Source organism: Xiphophorus couchianus, chromosome 4 (assembly GCF_001444195.1).
Source record: "Xiphophorus couchianus chromosome 4, X_couchianus-1.0, whole genome shotgun sequence".
Taxonomy (NCBI): Eukaryota; Metazoa; Chordata; class Actinopteri; order Cyprinodontiformes; family Poeciliidae; genus Xiphophorus; species Xiphophorus couchianus.
In genome coordinates this window covers 14,462,024-14,480,594 of record NC_040231.1, presented here as the reverse complement: position 1 = coordinate 14,480,594, position 18,571 = coordinate 14,462,024, and the positions used below count along the sequence as shown (strand labels likewise).

General features: G+C 38.7%; 1 protein-coding gene across 2 annotated transcripts in view; it reads right to left on the bottom strand.

The window, feature by feature from the left end:
* Window positions 1-885: 885 nt before the first annotated feature.
* hipk3b (homeodomain interacting protein kinase 3b) overlaps window positions 886-18,571 on the bottom strand; it is a 41,502-nt gene continuing 23,816 nt past the window's right edge. The window contains exons 4-17 of one of the 2 annotated variants that reach the window (XM_028013978.1): window positions 16,384-16,503; window positions 15,875-15,961; window positions 14,930-15,114; window positions 14,691-14,850; window positions 13,364-13,487; window positions 13,145-13,266; window positions 11,907-12,031; window positions 11,482-11,649; window positions 11,063-11,395; window positions 10,832-10,978; window positions 10,481-10,740; window positions 9,209-9,260; window positions 8,243-8,376; window positions 886-6,819 (exon numbers count right to left, since the gene is read on the bottom strand). In XM_028013978.1, the coding sequence (XP_027869779.1) occupies window positions 6,311-6,819; window positions 8,243-8,376; window positions 9,209-9,260; window positions 10,481-10,740; window positions 10,832-10,978; window positions 11,063-11,395; window positions 11,482-11,649; window positions 11,907-12,031; window positions 13,145-13,266; window positions 13,364-13,487; window positions 14,691-14,850; window positions 14,930-15,114; window positions 15,875-15,961; window positions 16,384-16,503 (2,526 nt within the window). In that variant the 3' untranslated portion in view covers window positions 886-6,310. The remainder of the gene's footprint in view (window positions 6,820-8,242; window positions 8,377-9,208; window positions 9,261-10,480; window positions 10,741-10,831; window positions 10,979-11,062; window positions 11,396-11,481; window positions 11,650-11,906; window positions 12,032-13,144; window positions 13,267-13,363; window positions 13,488-14,690; window positions 14,851-14,929; window positions 15,115-15,874; window positions 15,962-16,383; window positions 16,504-18,571) is intronic. The other variant, XM_028013979.1, reaches the window with a different exon arrangement.

Sequence of the window (18,571 nt, the reverse complement as noted above, 5' to 3'; positions counted from 1 at the left end):
ATTTTTTGTTTTGAACTACTGGCCTCTTTCATCTATGAAGTAAGCCACACACACAAAAGCCACACTTCTACTATGAATGTCATTTCAAAGTTTAGCTACTGTCAACCTCATCAGGCTTGTTGTTGGCATAATGAGAGAAGGCATTTACAGCCGTGGTTGTTGTACCGTTTTAACTCCACAAGATGGCACCCTTGACTCAAAAGACACAAGTTGATGACACACTTCTAATTCACAGCAACACATAGAAACTTATGGAATACGTATTTTTTCAGATTCTAACACTATAAATATTACTACTAAGACTTATTTAGTTAACTTTATTTACAATTGTATATGAACATATTATAAAACTTATTGTATAATATTCAAATGTTATTTAATTATTAACACATGCCCATGGATAGGGACACACAATAAACATTAATGGTCTTCTGATCTATTTAATTCCATAATTTCTAACATTATCTTAAAACTAGCATAACATTAACACTGCAAATATTACTAACTTTGTGTTTAAAAAGTAATTTATCTCAATATTATTAAAATACAATAATATAAACATGTATGCAAATAGTGACCAAAACATAATTTGAGTGTATTAAAACCTCCCAAAAACGAAATTAAATTCTAATTTAATTTTATAAATGTGCTTTATAAATGGTATTTTCATTATTGAAAGTTTAGTACTAAATACACATCCATGAATATTTTTCTAAACTAAATGTATAAATAATGATATTTAGATAATTGCTCTGTCATACAAAAACAATTCAAAACTATAAACAATTATATAATTTGTCTTGTCAACTTTTGTGCTCCTTGCCCTAGTAAAATAAACTGACCATGAAAGTGGGTGATGGAGGAAGAGTCAGGACACAGAAAGGGCTGAATCAATAGATTTTTTTTAATTCAAAGTGAATTTTAACAATAATACACCATAAAGTCTTATTTTGACACTCACCAAAAGAGTCACCTGGAAAACCCGCTTAATGTGACAAAGTAGAGAAGGCTTGGTCACACCTAAATCACTGAGAACTAGAGGAAACACTATCGCAAACTGTATAAGAGACATCACATCCATAGAGTTAGTTTTCCCAGTCCTCATACTGTAAATATTGCACAGTGCAATTGCTACATGGCAAACTAGTGTAGCACAAAATCAAAAAATAAAAGAAAAAAAGCAAACAAAACATAAAAACAAAGCCACAAAAAATCTACAGGTATTAAAACAGTAACAGTTCAGATTTCATAATAAAGTCTAATTAAAGAGCAATCTAAACAGGTGATTCCATAACTTGCAGTGTGAATTAACTCTGAAATTGAGAGAGATGACCAGAAGACTGAAAAGAAGAACTTGAGAAAAACAATCCTTGTTCAATCAAATCAAAGAGTTACATAGTAGCACATTTAGATCAATAAGAGACCCTGAAGAAAAAGTTCTAAAGGACAATAATGTCATTACCAAAATCAGTAATTTCAACAACTGGACATTTTACAGATAGCTGTTTTATCTGCTAAACGTGACCACAAGCCTCCAAAATCCATGAACAAAGATTTCAATCAATTAAAATAAAATGGAAAAGAGTGTAAAGATTTCTCTCCTCTTGCATCCATTGTTTTGTGTGACAAATACGGGAGAGTTGATGCAGGCGTGTTGCTGGTGAATAAGCTTTGAAGGAGTCAAAACACAGATTACATTTCACATGCTTATTATTGGGGACCTATCTCAAGCACTAATGTATCTAGTTCATGCCTCATCATCACAAGATTTCTTTCCCAAAGTGACATTTGAATGTGATCAGTAAAACAAACGGCTAAGAAAAAAAAAAATCTCTAAAAACACAAAGATGCATCAGGGTCGTTGTTTGAATGTAGAGGGCAGTTTCCACCTGGAGCACGAAATCAACAACCAGACGAAAAAAAACCAAACAAAAACACTTTAGCTTCTTTGATTTTAAAAGACCAGTGTTGTCAGCTGTGCTCTAGTTGCTCCAACTTAGCCTCAATCTGCATGACAGAAGACAAAAGTGAAGCGAAGTGTGCATGTGTTCATGCAAGGTAACGTAAAGCGTGGAGATTATCTAAGAACACTTTGTGGTGCAACGACCGCACAATGGAAAGTATTGCATCTGCTGTTCAGCCAGAGTGACTATCTGAAGACCACCATGCATCATATCATTCAGTCTAACTGTGGGTTATTTTATCAGCCTGTTGTCACACAGAGGCTTTTTTGTGGACTATCTGAGAGAGGAGCGGATCACATTCTCTGGCATGACTCTATGACAAAGTCGTACTTTTGAATTTGTTTCCCCTCTCCCTTTGGTAGAGCGGCCGCTAAGAGACTTTCTACATGATTGTGGGGTTGGATTCTCTGCCTTCTTCGTTCGTTCGCTTTTCTGGATCTCAAGGCACATACACAGTGCTGCTTACACTGTCGCAGTTTCAGTAAAGGACACATAACAACGGCCACCGCCTCGCACTGACAAAAACACTTTGATATGAGTCACTCATAAAGGGGAGAGCGATCTAAACGCAAGGCAGGTTAGAATATCCAACTGATATTCTAAGCAGATAGAACATTGAACAGATACAAAAGGTTGCAATAAATACTTGTAATCATTTTTGACATAAAACAAGTTGTGAAAATTGTTTTGGAGCAAAAGCATTGGGGGTACATTTATGTTTCTTACTTTAATCAAACATTTCCAAGCCTCACTAGCTGTAAGTGCTTCACGACAAGTATGAAAGGGGCACACTGGACTCGTAGTTTGTTTTTTTTTGGTGTTGTTTGTTTTCTGGCATCTCACAGTGCTCCCATGACTCAGAAAAAGAGTACTGGTAATACACGGTGTTCGTGCAATGAGAAAGTTAAATCAATCCTGCAAGCTACAGCTTCAGATGTGTACAAAACATCGATATGAAAACATAGAAAACTTAAGTTACATCGATACATCATTTATATGCAGTGACGAGCCCAAGAGGTTAATAAGGATAAAATACTGATGCTGAAAAAACACGCACCCCGAGGAACAACAAATCCAACTAATGATCATCATCAGCAAATACAGTAGTTACAGTGACACTCCGAAAATGAATGCAAACACAGAAATCAAAACCACTTCTATTTCAGATAATTAGGGACCTATACAAAACGCTAGGTTTAAACTCAGAGAGAAATCACCTAATTTCACAGCTATTGAAGTGGCAATCATCATATAGCAGCTTATCTATGATACATTCAAGAAAGAAATGATACGACTTGTTAATTGCCCAATAAGCTAGACAAAACATCAGCTGTTTTTTTCGGTTTTTTCTTTTTAAATATAACTTTTTTTTTTCTTTGAACAAAACCTCATTCTACAACTACAGTATAACTGAGGTCTCTGCAAACAGAATAGCTACCTTGCTCAATATATGAATTACAGTCTTTGGTGCTGCACAAGCAACGTCATTTGAAAAACAAAAGACAGAAGAAAAGGGAAAAAAAAAATAAATACACACAACAAATTAAAACATTGGCTCCCAAAAGAGAACACACCCATGTTAAAAGGTCTGGGTTGAGTAAAATTTAACTAAAAGACAACCTGCCTGCCAAAATATCCACACCCTTAAAAGAATACGTTGTGGAAACATCTTTGGATTCAATGTCAGTATTCAGTCTCCCTCAGTCCATCAGTATGCCACGTCTTGACTAATCTATGCCCACGATAGCAAGCTAAACTTGTCAGATTATGAAAACATCTCTTATCCCCATCCGTCTTCCCTCAGATTAACCCCCACAGATTTTTTGTCAAATTTAACTTCCAGACTAAGCCTTTCAGATTTTCTTTTTGTTACGGTGAAGTCATTTTTTTGTTGATTAGGGTGCATGCTAACGTTCACTATGGTGCTGAAAAACAAACTCAGTCTTCATCTTCAACTTTCTGGATGAACATTTAGGGATTTTTTTACTATTTATAGTTTTATCAACTTCTACACATCAGTTCCATTTAAGAGGAAACCCTACAGTATGATGCCGCCGCCGCCATCTTTCACTGTTGGTACAATGTTCTTTTGATCTCTTTGATATGTTGAACATGACATTTGGAGTCACAGAAGAAAAGTGGAAATATAGTTTCATCAGACTAATTGATTCTGTGACAAGAAATGCAGCCACTATTTTTGACAATTCCTGCAGCTCCTTTAGTGTTGTTAGTCTCTTGACAGACTCTGTGTCCAGTTTCAGTTTCTTCTTTTCATTAGTTTTGATAAAAACTTCAGTTTATGTAAAGTCCTTATTGCCCTATTTATTCTCCAACCATCAGTGAACACCTCCACTATGGTGATCTGATATCCTGGTAGATAAATGTTCTTTCCAGGTAACTTGTCTGCAAATTAGGGATTTACCTATTGGATGTAAATGACCAAACAAAGGTAAAATCCTACAAGGCAGCTGAATTTCATTTCTGGTTTGTCCAACTCACTTGAGTAAACTTAGGAAGACTGAAAATGACTGACAAGGTGCTTCAACAAAATGAATCAATTAGAGATATGCAATCAAGTTACAAGAGGTTTTTAGCTTTCACATTTTTTCCACTTTGTCATTAAAGATGATACACGTTTAGGGCAGTTGTTCATCATAATTCATCATACACTTATTTTTGCACATCACAAAATCTGCCATTTGAACAGAGGTGTGTGCATTTTTTGAGGACCACTCTAAATGAATAAAGAAAATAAAAACACAGCACTTTATAAATATATATATATATATATATATATATATATATATATATATATATATTTTCTCCCTGACGGAATGTATAAAATACGTAGTTGACACTGATAAGCATTAAGCCTTTAACAAATGGTATCAATGTAAAGGGGAAAAGTTAACTTTGTCACACATGCATAAACGAGAGAATTGCACACAATTACCTCACACCTTAACAAGCATCTGTACTAAATATTCTAGCTCTATAATATATGTCATATATGTGTGTATATCAAATACTGCATGGTTTGCTCAGGCTAAGAATATTCCATACCGTAAAACAAATTTGCATTTTTTTTTTAAAATCTTACCTAATCAAAGCCATGCCCGTCACACTTCTAAACATCTAAAAACAAAGTGAAAACACTCCAAATAAAATTAGAAAGACAAAAAAGCAAAGAAATATATAACAGACAACTATTTAGATTGTATTGCCGTTTTTAAACAGTACAAATACTGTTAGTAGTAAGAGTTTCACTAAATAGAAAGTGATTATCAAATGTTAAGCAATATCCAGTACTTGCACTTTGTACACTAGTTCATTCGGAAACAGAGGACAAAAAAAACAAAAAACAAACGTGTTTAAGGAAACAGCAGGCATTCGCAACAGCAAAGCATGCCGTTCTTCTTGAAAGAACAGAAAAGGAACTCACTACACACTGAAATATACAAAGACTCCGAAAAATAAGCACCGCTGTCCGCGATACATCACATCCATGCAGGCTATGCATGGAACATATACACATGTGCATATATATACTCACACATAGGATGCATCGACTGATTGGAATTTCAAGTGCTGCAGTCCAGTACATTAATATTCATGAATATAGTCATATATAAGTAGTAACATTAACAACCTCAAATATGTAAGGCACTATGGCTGGGGACAGTTATACAATGCAGCGAGTCTTGTGACACAAATAATAAGAGCAACGTCTATGCATCTTTCCGTTTACATTTTTGCTCATGCAAGACCACATGCAGCGTGATGAACAACCCTATTTAAATCGGATAATTGACTTGACATTGCGAACATCAAAAGACACCGAAAAGGTACAAATACTTCAAACGCAGTACAACATACACCGTGGACAACATGTGCATCTGTCGATCTAGAGCTAGAGACTGGGATGGCTTTACAAATATGGATGTGTCTTGCACACATAAGAAGGCAATGTAGAAAAATAGCTGGGACCGGGGGGTTTTCTAACTATTCAACAACACCCCAATTATTCATCTGTCTTGAGGAGTATTCGTAGAAGATCCAATGCAAAGATATATCAAATGTGCAAAACACATTAAGTGTGAGTTTAACTACTCATTCATTCTATCATTCAATCATTCATACATTATTTCCTTCTTAATTTTTGCCAGATCATCTCCACCGTTGGAACTCTTTTTTTTTCTTCTTCTTTTTTTAAAGCTTAAAAGTTCAATTACAACCAAGTCGACATGATTCAAAAAATAGCTTGTTTTCTCTGTGGTTGTGCCATGGTTTTTTTATTAGAAATGAAAACCATGTTGTTTGTGGTTTAGGATGGGATGCTGCCCTGCTTAGCCCCCAGGTGGTAGGAAAGGTACCAGAGCCACACTCAGATGTAGGGGTACTGGTTTAGTTTGGTGGGGCTGAGGGGGAAACTGCCATAAGCAGGCGAGGCGATGTAAGAGTGCGGGGGGAAAAGGGGCTTGAACTGGCTCTGTGGATGCAAGGTGGGGGAGGGGAGCAGCCGGGGGTTGATACCCACTGCCACTTGGTGCACAATGCCTGCCGGGTGGGATATGCCATACGTGGGCTGGAGGACGGGGCGGGAGGTGCCAGGGGAAGCCAGCAGGTGGGCCACGGGGGCCGCTGTAACCAGAGGGCCAGACGGAGGGTACGACAACAGGGTAGGCTGAGAATGCGGGTGGCCCCCAAGGTGGGGGTGGGCGCCTGTTGTGTGGTTTGGACTGCTGTGGGAAAGTGTGAAGGTGTGCCCATGCATGGTGGGAGGGATGTACGCCTGTGGTCGCCGGTTGGCAAAGTTCCCGTTCCATTCTTGGTGGCATGAAGTGAAATGCTGGACCTGAGGGAGAGAAGAACATATCTGTAGTTTATTGCACATAATCTTGGCTTCTATTTATTATTTATGCAGGCGACAGTGCTAGTTTTCAATACGAGAAGTGCTGGTATAAAAAAAGACTAAATTAACTGGGACTGCCATTTGCAGAACCCAGCAGGACAAATGTTCCTGTTATCATTTTAATGATAAAATAAATGGTGATGATATTTAGAAAGATTGCTGTAGCTTCTGTTCAGTTCCACTAAAGCTGCTTTGTGCTTGCACGTTTAAAACACTCCCAACAATGTAAACTTCATAAAACCTTTGATCTGTCCTGCAAACAATATCGTTGTAGTGATCAAAAAATGCACTGATTCCTTTCATTCAGTTTCAGGATGCACTGTTTGTTTTTAAATTGATCAATTTAAATTATGTTTTGCATGTGTTTTTGTACGTGTGTTCTTAGATTCTATTATATATTTTGCGTGTTATTGTGCAGAAGAGTCTGTTATAAAGTTTAATTGATTGATTGAGATTTTTGTGGATGTTTACTACTTTAAGTATGGAGCCATCATCATAATGGTTTACTTTACAGGCTTCTCACACTGATCCAGAATTTCAGTTTCAGTCTTTGCTCAAGTCAAAAAAAGTTACAATGCAATAAATCTGTTTAAAAAGTTTGTTTTAGTTGAGAGTTGTTCATTTTGATTCATTTAATACATAGAAAACAACATTTCCTATTTTACTCAGTTTTTGATTTTACAATCGCAGATCATGGCAAACATCGTCTGATTTTTACACTTAAAACAAGCAAGACACAGTACTATACAGTGGAACTGTTCAATAATTAGGAGTGTGTACATCAGAACAGATAGTGGAGTGAATAAAGTTCCATTGATAACATGAAGTTGAAAACTAATCACACGCACTGGCACAAAAAGACAACATTTGCGATTCAAATGTTTTCCTTACGGCTCTTGATTGCCCACATGCAGTCACAACCACCCAAGTATCTTCAGAAGTCACCCTTCGTAACAAACTGCCAGCTTCTTGTCAGATTCAATGCCTCCCCTCAAAATACACAGATGCTAAATGTTAATACCCTAAACTGGCAGTGGTATAAAAAGAAAAAGATGACAAGCAAAAATCAGCACTACATTTGCAAGGAAGTACAGCAGCTTTCTGCGAGCTAGAGTATGTGCACTCCTGTCATTGATCTATTTAAGAAGGTGAAACATGTCTTTCTACCAAGAGATACTAAGCTCATCATAACAAAACTGCACTCAATAAAATCTAATTAGCTCTCATCAGACCGATGCCAATGCTGCAAAATTAAGCTCGACTGATGAAGTGCAACTGTTTTCTGCATTTAATAACCCTTTAACAGTGTAGAAGCGCAACCATTACTCTCCTTTTAAATACTGATTTTCTTTGTGAATTTCCTCACCTGCCCAAAGCCTATAGGCTGCTGTTGCTGGGGCTGGAACACAGGGCCGATTTTCTGAGGCCTGTTGAGGAGCGGTGTCAAGTGGTGATGCTGTCGCCCAGGAATGCCTCGCCCTTTGGAGTGGCACGAAGACTCTAAAACCGAGAGAGGTCATGTAACAGGAGACAGAGAGAGAGAGAGACAGAGATAGGGGATAACACGTGAATACAGAAATACTGGTGCTCAGGTCTTGGTGTCAGAAAGGATATAACAAGCAAACAGGACTTGAGTTGGAGCATGTATCCAACTGCAACAACTGCAAATGCACAGCATATCTCGGTACCCACTTGGAAACATTTGCAGCTCTGTGGGCTTATCTGAGATTTCAGCTGGGTGGGATCAGTTCCAAAGCTTAAAGCATAGATGAGTATAAATAGAAGTATTTTTGAAGAAGAGGAGAGGTTTCTAACTAAGCTTGATCATAAAGCTTATGTTGAGGGTCAGATTGTTTGCTATAAATAAATCTTTCAGGACTAAAATAGAGAGATCTGCCCTTTTATGTTGGGCTTCATTTGTAGTAGTTTAAAGGCAGGGGAGAGATACGCCATTGACACAAAAGCAAAATGAGTCTATATGACTTTCTTTTAGGATTTAAAGCCAAACACTTCACTTTCTAAACTCAGAAAAAAGTCATACTTAAATTACTCTTCACAGCAGTTACAAAGCCCACAGAGATAATGCGTAGCAGCATAAAAGCTACACTTCAAACATTAGTTTTTTTAAAATAGCAAGAAAATAGTAAACTTTTACCTAATTTTTTTCAGAGCATTGAAAATTTGCTGGTTATTACACATGTACTACGCAGATTTGAGAAGTGCAGATCCACACAGTTTCAGCAGATCTCAGATTTAGAGAAATGCAGTCATCATGCAAGTGTTCACATCAGAAATCAGAGCAGATTCGTCACAGCAGTTAACCCATAATCACCTGTGAGAACCTCTGTGGCCTACTAACACAGCATAATCCCAGGCCATCTGACCTGTGGAGCAGACAGCAGCACTGTTGACCAGACCTTTGACCTCGCATAACGTACTTAAGCACTTGGTAGCTGTCTGAGTGGATAATACCATCAAAAACAACATAGCAACAAGATGGAAAGATGTCCCATTATTTCAGTTATTGCAAGCTGTAATTTATATTAGAGGGAAAATAAGTTTCCATCAAACCACACTGATTCCTTCAGACAATTTTGGAAATTGTACCTGACTCCTATTCCACAACAATGGATAAATTCAAATTTAAAGGACATGTAACATATTTTAGTGCCAGAAATGTTAGTTTGAAACACAAATAAATAAAATCAACCTTTAGGTATTCAAACACGTTCTTCATAAACAAGAGGAAGCTTTTGAGTCATGCCCTGTTAAGATTGTGGCTTTGCATCCGTGAAGCCTGACATATTGTTTCAAACCAAAATGCCTGTACATCTCTCGGAAATCACAGAACAAATTGTTTTCCAGGTAAAAGAACAGATAAATTAATGTAGTGAGTAATTCTTCCATAGAAATCATCTATGTAGTGAAACATGGGTGTACTTCATGGACGAAATCAAAGGTCAGGGGGATGGAGTTCTCTTCACTCAGCCAAAACCAGTCTGTTTCAAACAATTTGTTCCAAGACTATAAAACAACTGAAATCTTAAATTAATAGAAGAAAGAAACCAAAACTGAGGGACGCAGACATAACAGTTTAAGTGTATGACTGATAATTCAAGTGGTCAACATCCAAATGACCAAAAACACCTGAACTTTTGTTTGTGAACTATAAGTTTATCATGGCAAAAAAAAATGTTATTCATTGAATATTTGCTGAAGCAGCACATTTTTTTCTACTGTGCCTGAGTCAAAGGAAGGATAACATTTGACATTAGATATCTTCGAGTATTTTGACTAGCTACATACAGTTATAAAGAGCTCTTGAGAGCTCTGATGGAGAGGAATGACGTTTTGTCAGCTTCATCACTGTAGTGGAGAAAAACCCTCATGACTAAAACACGGGCAGATTATGTGGAGAAAAAGTGAGACTTGCTCAATCACTGCAAGTCTCTGTTGTCAGGAGAAACAGGAGGGCTGATGGCCTTGGGGTTAAGAGTAACAATGGTAGTCAATGGTTAGGCGCAAAAATAATGATATATGTCCTTTAAGGAAACAAACATTTAAATGCATTTCTGTTATAAAAACCTTAGACTTCAAGATTTACCTGTGTTTCCAGGTGTTTCGCTGATAGAACAGTTGTTGTTATTGTTCTGCACCCGCATTGGAGGCACCACAACAGTGCGTACTGTAGGCTTGCTGGGCTCAGTTTCAGGGGCAATGCATGCCACACGCGGCTCACAGTTCTGGTTGCTGTCGGCGATGTAGCGGCGCTCGGTAAAGGGACTGCTGCTGTGGCCGGAGTTGTGCGAGGCAGGCGAGCTCTCCACCGTGTCACAACCGCTCTCCTGTTCGTCATCTGACATGCTGGAAAAGGTTGGTAAATCAGCTGTTTCTGTTGAATTCAAAATGTCTAAATGCCCTGGATGTAAAAACGTGACCAAAAGTAGAGCTTTACCTATTGGGTTGTTTGCATGGGGAGTTGTTGGACTGGGCTGAAGCTGAAGAGCTGGTGCTGAGCGTGCTGTCTGGACTGCTAAGAGAACATACTCTCTCCATACTGATGGTGCTCTGACATGCTTCACAATCTGCACTGCCCTTACACCTGTGTTGGTAAGCAGAGTAAAAATAAGATGCAAAAGCCTTTAGAACGAGAAACAGAAAACTGAGCCTGATGCTCAGTACTTACTCCCCCATTGAGTGTCTTTGTGCATCCTCCTCTTCATCGCTGCTGATACTGATGACACTAACAGTTGGACTGGCAAGGCCAGAGATCAACATTTCCTGCCGCTGTTCCTGCGAAACCGAGAGCTCCTCGCAGTCTGGCTCCACTTTACAGCAGCTCTCCTCATCGTCCTCCTCGACCTGATCCTCCGCTCGCCCCTCTCCTAGGGCGCGCCCTTCTTCTTGACATCTGGCTCCCTCCTCCTCAATTTCCTCCACATTCTTTGCTGTGTCGGCCATTTTTGGGGACTGGCATGCCACATTTTGGATGTTTGTGTTTTGGGAGGTGTTGCTGCCCCTGCACAACGAATAGAAAAAAGGTTGTCAGTTCCCATAGGTGCATGTTTTCATGTCTTTCTTAAGGATGAATTCCATGTGAAGTACCTGTTCACACAAGGCTTTGCTCGCTTGTTTGCCGCTGGCTGTGGCCACACCACATGTGCGATGCCTATGTTGACTGGCTGGTGGGTGGACATGGTCATTTGGTTGGTTAGGAATGGCTGAGGGTGTGCAATCATGGAGCTGAAATGGTTACCATGGGGACGCACTTTCCTGCAATAAGAAAATAAAAGCCGAAAGCTTTCAGCACAAATTCTGAATGTCAAAGGTCAGCTTTGAGTCAGGCATCATTAACATCAAGAGGAGGAAACAATACAGCTTCAGCCTACTACATCCATTCCTTAAGTATGGCAACCAAAGTAAAAAAAAAAATAAAAAATACATCAAATAAAAAGCTATACACATAAGGCTTTACAATGAAAGTATGTTACATCAAGGATATGTAATACTAAAGTAGAAAGATTTCTCACCCCCAGTCACTTAATCTCTGTGTGCCAGTCACAGTGTCAGAAGCCAGTGTGGTTGATGGTGGGGGGACAGACGTAACCTGCTGCCAAGTGGGCACCAAGATCTGCTGGGCACGGCTCGACCAGGCCTGTCAGTGTGTCGGAAAATAGCAACTGAATGTTTGACCTACTTCAATTAGGGATACACTTTACCTCAGTCTCTCAGCCTAAATACTAGTGTCTTGGGAATATATTCACAGCATTTTAACATGTTGTCAGATCACAACCAAACAGCTTAATATTTTTATGAAAATTTTATGTGACAGAGCAACACAAAGCAGCACAGAGATGGGAAAAGGAAGAAAACAATATGCAAGATTTTCAAAACTTTTGCAGGTAAATGTCTGAGTGTGCGATGTGCACATGAGTTCAGCCTCTTTTAATTGAATACCTCTAAATAAAATCCAGTGCAAAACAACCTCCTTCAGAAGTCACTTATTTGCAAAAATAGAGCCTGTGTGAAAGATAATCTAAGTATAAATGCAGCTGTTCTCTGTTGGCTACGGGCACTTGTTAGAGAGCATTACAGAGAAGTGTCACATCTTGTGTAGGGGACACAGCAAACATGTGATACAATTTTTTTTTTTTTGTCAGATTAGACCAAAATGCTACACATGGAGCAAAAGTAGCACAGCACATCACTGTGAACACACCATCCCAACAATGAAATGTGGGAGTGGCAGAATTATGATGTTGGGATGTTTTTCTTCAGACTATTAGTGGCCACAAAAGACTTGAAAGTAGGGTCAAAGTTAACCTTCCAGAAGGGCAATGACTCTAGATATACAGCCAGAGTTACAATGGAACGGTTTAGATCAAGGTATTTTCATGTGCTAGAATGGGTCAGTCTAGACTAGACTGAGACCAAAATGTGAGAATTTGAGAAGGCTTGCAAAGAGTGGGCATTAATTCAGTCTCAAAATGTGAGAGCAAATTATATTTTCATAACACTTTGAATCAGGGAAGTTGAATATATATGCATGGCACACCTTTCCCATTTTATTTGTGAAAAAATAAATAAATTACAACTATGTATCCTCTCCTTCCACTTTACACTTATGCACCATTTTACATTGCTACACACCAGAAAATAAAACAGCTGAAACGTTTTGGTTTGTGATGCAATGAAACAAATGTTAAAAGAAAAGTTTACAGGGTATGAATACTTTAAGTTATTAGTGTAATCCGTATCCACCCCCTACCTGAGTGATGACTCCAGGTCTGATCTGCAACGGCTGGATTGATGTTGTTTGAGTGACCAGAGGTACAGAGGCCTCCATTCGGACAGAGTAGCCAGCTGGTTTAGCAGTATTAGTGGGGATACCTGAAGATGCAATTAACAGGATATTTGACCTTTAGATATTTACCAAAAAAAACACAAGTTATAAAAGTGAAATCAAGACCGACAGTCGCAGGTGTACCTGGTATTGTCGGGGGACACAGAATAAGAGCTTGTTGAAACGAATCATTGCATCCAAACTGACCACCACCAGTCTGCAGCGGTATCCCATGGTGCATTACTGACGGCGCAGATGGAACTAAACCCTAAGAAAAGGATAAAAGCAACATAAATATTTTATTCTGCCAGTAGGTGGCGACAGCTCTATGAACAGTTTGATTTTCAGTTGGACAGAATTGAGGAGAATGTGTTGGACTTTGAATATATGCTGACAACAAAGTCACTGTTCTGACAAATTTAAAATTCAGACAAAAAACATACCCAGAGTCCACTTCTTTAGGATAAAGTTATCAAGTTAAGGCTTTGCTACTATCATCGCATGTCCAGGCTCATAAAAATGACTTCTTTTGGGATTGATTTATCCAGGCTGGCCTGCCGAGGTCAGCCTTGTTTGTTGAATCTGGATACTTACCAGGAGAGCTAACAATGCCGAGCGGAAACAGGTCAGACCCTTTAAATAGTGGAACATTTGCTTTTGCTTCTCTGCTAACCCTGCTCTCGTGCCTGGGTATAATCACATTTAAAGGATAACGAGAACTAGGGCTATATTGTTCTGCTACTGCTACTGCGTGTAGCCAAGCCCCCCATACACATGATGGTGAACACAAAGCAGGCTTTCATATGGGTTAGACCAAATCAGTTACGACCTTCTCCTATAAACGCCTTCTCAGCAGTATTAGATACTGCTTAAAATTGGAAGTGATCAAACCTATTTAGTTATGCATGTGGAAAGCAACATGAAACTTCTAATATTTCTAGCTGCCCGCAAACATTTATATGTAAATATTTGTATCTTTCTAGTTTTTAAACTCAGCATGATTGCTTTTAGGTAGAGCTGTTGAGACGTTTAGCACTATAAAAATCCAAAACAAAATAGGTTGGGGGGCCTTGTCTCATCTTTTCTTCTCGGCAACAACAGTGATTTGTACTGTTGCCATGACCTCAGAAACATGACGTGATTTTGTTGCCATGACAGCAGTGCTAGGACGCAATAAGACAGGCAAGACGGCATACAAAATGGGTAATAAAAGCAAGAAATCAGTCTCTGTTGGAACAAATGAAAGGAACAGAACATTGGATGTCAGGAACGTGCAGCATTTGCTATTCCGTCATTCTGTTTCCAAGAATTGTTTTTTACTCATTTGTTATCTACCAAAAGACATTATTAATCTTCTGAGAACATGCATATTTGTTGGCTGATCTAATAATTATTCTTGCGAGGGTTTGTAAAACACAAATGCACATGCACAGAAGTGGAAGTTGCTACTAAAACACTCTGGACAACTTACTTGAGTGTGAACAGCTGGGATCTTACTGAAGGGGAGGTTGGTTGAGGCAGCAGTGGTTGTAGTTACAGGTCTAACGAAAGGACCTGTATTTCTGTTGGCAGCCTCATACCCAGTGGGACGGGTCCAACAAACGTCCATGATGTGGAAACACGACTTCACACTACGGACAGGAAAGCGGTATGTGAAACAATCATAATAATTTGCAGAATGTCTTAAAACGTGAGGCCCAGCTGACTCACTGGTTGCTGTGGGGGAAGTCGAGCAGGTGCTGCATCGTCACAAATGGGTGAATGAGCGCTTCAGCAGGGGCGATCCTCTCTTCTGCATCGATCAGCAACATCTTTTTGAGCAGGCCCACGAACTCCCGCCGGTCAGCCTTCTCCGCTAACAAGTCACAACCTTCCAGATTCATCATCAAGTTCACCTGTAATACAAAGGGTTGCTTTTTTTTTTTTTTTTTAAGCAAAATGTGCAGTTAGCACAACTGGCGTCAAAACTCATAGTCTGTGTGCTCTCCCAAGAGAACATAAACCTTGTTGTAGCCATAACATTTTTTTAAAGCTGCCAATATTACAAGATCCAAATTTGCAGAAAAGAGGTAGCAAGCTCAAAGGGATCAGAGGACTCCGATTTGCTGCAGTCCGTTCAGCTTTCCTGCTATTTGCTGAAAGTTTGCCCTCTCATAGCATGAATGAAGGGCAGACACACTCAACATGTCAGAAAATACAAATTTAATTTCTCTGACTTCCTTTTAACCAACTTAGCATCATGGATACGAGACACACACAGATCCAACTAGGATCAAATTTTTCAATTTCCGACCAGCCAGTCATGGATTTACGGCAAAACCATTTTGGACAATTGCTGGTGAATCTCTAATAAGAATAAAACATTACAATAAATTTTGTGACATGGAAAAAAAATTATGGTAATTTATGACAAATTGTATATGAATTTCCTACAATCTAAAAAAAAAAAAAAAAAAAAAAATTAAAAAAGTACTGAGAGAAAACAGGGGAATTTGCCAGTTCTGAGGAAGTTCATTGGAAGCTTACGTTATAAACCTTAAGCTTGGAATTTCAGAAGGGGAAAGAGTTTTCTTCAAAATGATTTCAGTCATTTTCTTCTTATGACCTAACAGAAAGTCCTGCCGTGTACATTTCAGTCCAAAGAGCTAAACATACGTGCGCTATGTCATCCAAACAGCTGAAGATGTACTTCCTCGCTTCCTTTGATTTCATTCCCGTCTCCGTCTCGTGTTCATCTGTTGACTACAGAACGAGAAATCATTCAATGAGAATCCTAGACAGAAATGTGGTGAAACAGTTCCTGCACATGCTGCTGGCACACATTTAGAAATGGCTTGTTGATGATAATAACATTACATTAACATTGAGAATCTTTGATTCAGACCATCATGGGTAGTTGATTTTAGGCAGTAAATAATAATAAATAAGCAAATAAGCAGCAACCATGTCAAACAGACTGTGAACAAATGTTTTCTATAAAAACTCTTATGTATCTTGACGCCATAATATCCTGTTCTACTGGATTTGCAAGCAAAGTAGAGTACAATTTTAAAAGCAGTTAAGGTTTGATCTATGACATTCATCTTTAGCAGTAAGCAAAATAGGACCACAATCTGTTGCTTTAGGTAGAGAGTTATGCTGTTCTATGTTTTGTCAGTTCCCACCTTCAGTCTCCATGCTGCATAAGGCGAGTCCGGCTCTTTGCAAAAGAACCGTGCTGTCTTTGTCCCTGTATTCAGTAACTGTTCGCCTGGCAAACCTTGTGTCTGCGAGATGTAGCGAATCTACAGGACAAAAAACAGAGAGAATCAAAGAAAGATGAGCAATCCTCAAACATTTAGCAATAAAAGAACTATTAAATTGTCTGGTTTAAAGTTTGATAATGTCGCTTTATCAAAGCATTTTATAACAGATGCACTTTACAAACTTACAAGCAGGGACCATTCTCCAAAACCTCCATTAAATTACTCTGGATGGAAGTTTGCAGAACCATTTAAGATGCCCTTTTCCTGTGAAAAGTCTGAACCTGTCATGCAAAAGAACACCAGTATATTGCAGTTTGTGCAGATAATGCCTGAAAAATGCCAGATAAACTCTGATATCAAGGCTCCCACAGTTCGAGTGCTTTCCACGGCAACAGCGGATAGCAGTCAGATGCTGTGGTACAAGAATGTCACACGCAGATTTTTTAAATGAGAGTGGCAAGAATCCTGGCTGACGTCAATCACACCCAAGTGTAGAGAACAACAATCATTAGAGATTCGGCACAGCTTATAAACACAGAGACCCACCTAGAGAAGGATGAGGGGTATGGAAAAAGTCCTAACAGCCACATAGTCACACATTTGATCCTTACAGATCTACCTAACAGAATGTTTAGAAGACAAATAGAAATGATGTTCCATTCATTTCAACTCTTTTGCTCTGTCATCCATTGTACACATACCTTTTTTGTTTTTCAATTTAATAAAAGCATCTTCATTGAAAATGTTTGCTAGGCACCATTCAATGTGTGTTTTCACAATGCTGGTGCAAAAACTGCAATTTGTTTTAGTGTGGGTGGGACCGTTTGCTCAGGTTGGCTTGTCACAAACCCACTATATAGCTAAAAGTTTTGGGAACACATCAAGAACCTTACTGACATCTCAAGGCTCCAATACAGCTTTAATATGAGGCTGATCTGCAACAATTTCAACACTTCTGGAAAAACTGTCTACAAGTTTTAGACTCTGTTCATGAGAAAATCTGATCATTCTTCCAGGAGAGCATTAGTGAGGACACACACTGATGTTGGATGAGAAGGTCTGACTCTGCGATAATGTCGATGACTCATTTCAACGAGACCTATGATTAATAATAAAACACTGTTAATGTCGTTCTGCTTCGGTTCAAAACAAATGTAGACCCAAGATAATGAGTAGTCTAACCAGCTAATGGGAAAATTATTATTATTGTTGTTGTAATATGGTCCTTACTGTACAATTTGTTGTTCTGTTTTCATTTATTTTAATACTTTCATCCTTCTGTGAACCTGCATGTCTCAACATCCTGTCACTTTGCTGCTGACTTTCCCCACTGTGGGACAATAAAGGGGATTTCTATTCTATTCTGTTTTATTGAATGCTTCAGGCAGAGATATTCTGGGTTGAGTTTAAGTTCCTTTGGGATTTTACCACCTTACCACCACTTTACCTTCCAAAATATTTTCATCATTCTGCACCAGGAAATTCTTCTGCTTTGTGACAACCTAAAAAAAACATCTAGTAAATGGATGTTAGTAAATGGGAAAATAAATGGGAAAGTGGAAATCCTCAAAACTTTCAATGCGTATAAACATTGTGCGCTCTCTTTTCTTTTTTTGCAAATTCCCCTATATTTATATTTTTCCTCAGCAGTGGTGGATTTGAACACACAGCATAATTCTTCCTTTCATTTTCTGCGTCAAATATTTACATCTGTTTAAAAAAAAAACCCAAGAGAAAACAGAAACAGAAAGTATTTTCTATGGAACATAGTAGCTGCACAACAGCAACAAAAGGATATGAATCCTTGTGGGTGGAAATTCTTGCTACAGAAAAACCCTAACTTTTCCTCGAAGGCTTATTTGCTCAGAAAGCTCACAGTTCAGTGAGATGTGGCGCGAAGCTTCGACTTCACAAAACAACTATCTGTTGGGCTGGACCTGCTGCTAAACAGACAGTGAGCTCAGACTGTACAGATAGCACTACATGCCTAATATATGCAGGCCAAAGCCATTCCACATAATAAAAGTATTACAATCACACAATCTGTCTTTTACGTGCCTGATGTCAATGTGTCACATGTGACGTCAAGAGACAACTGTGCCACCTT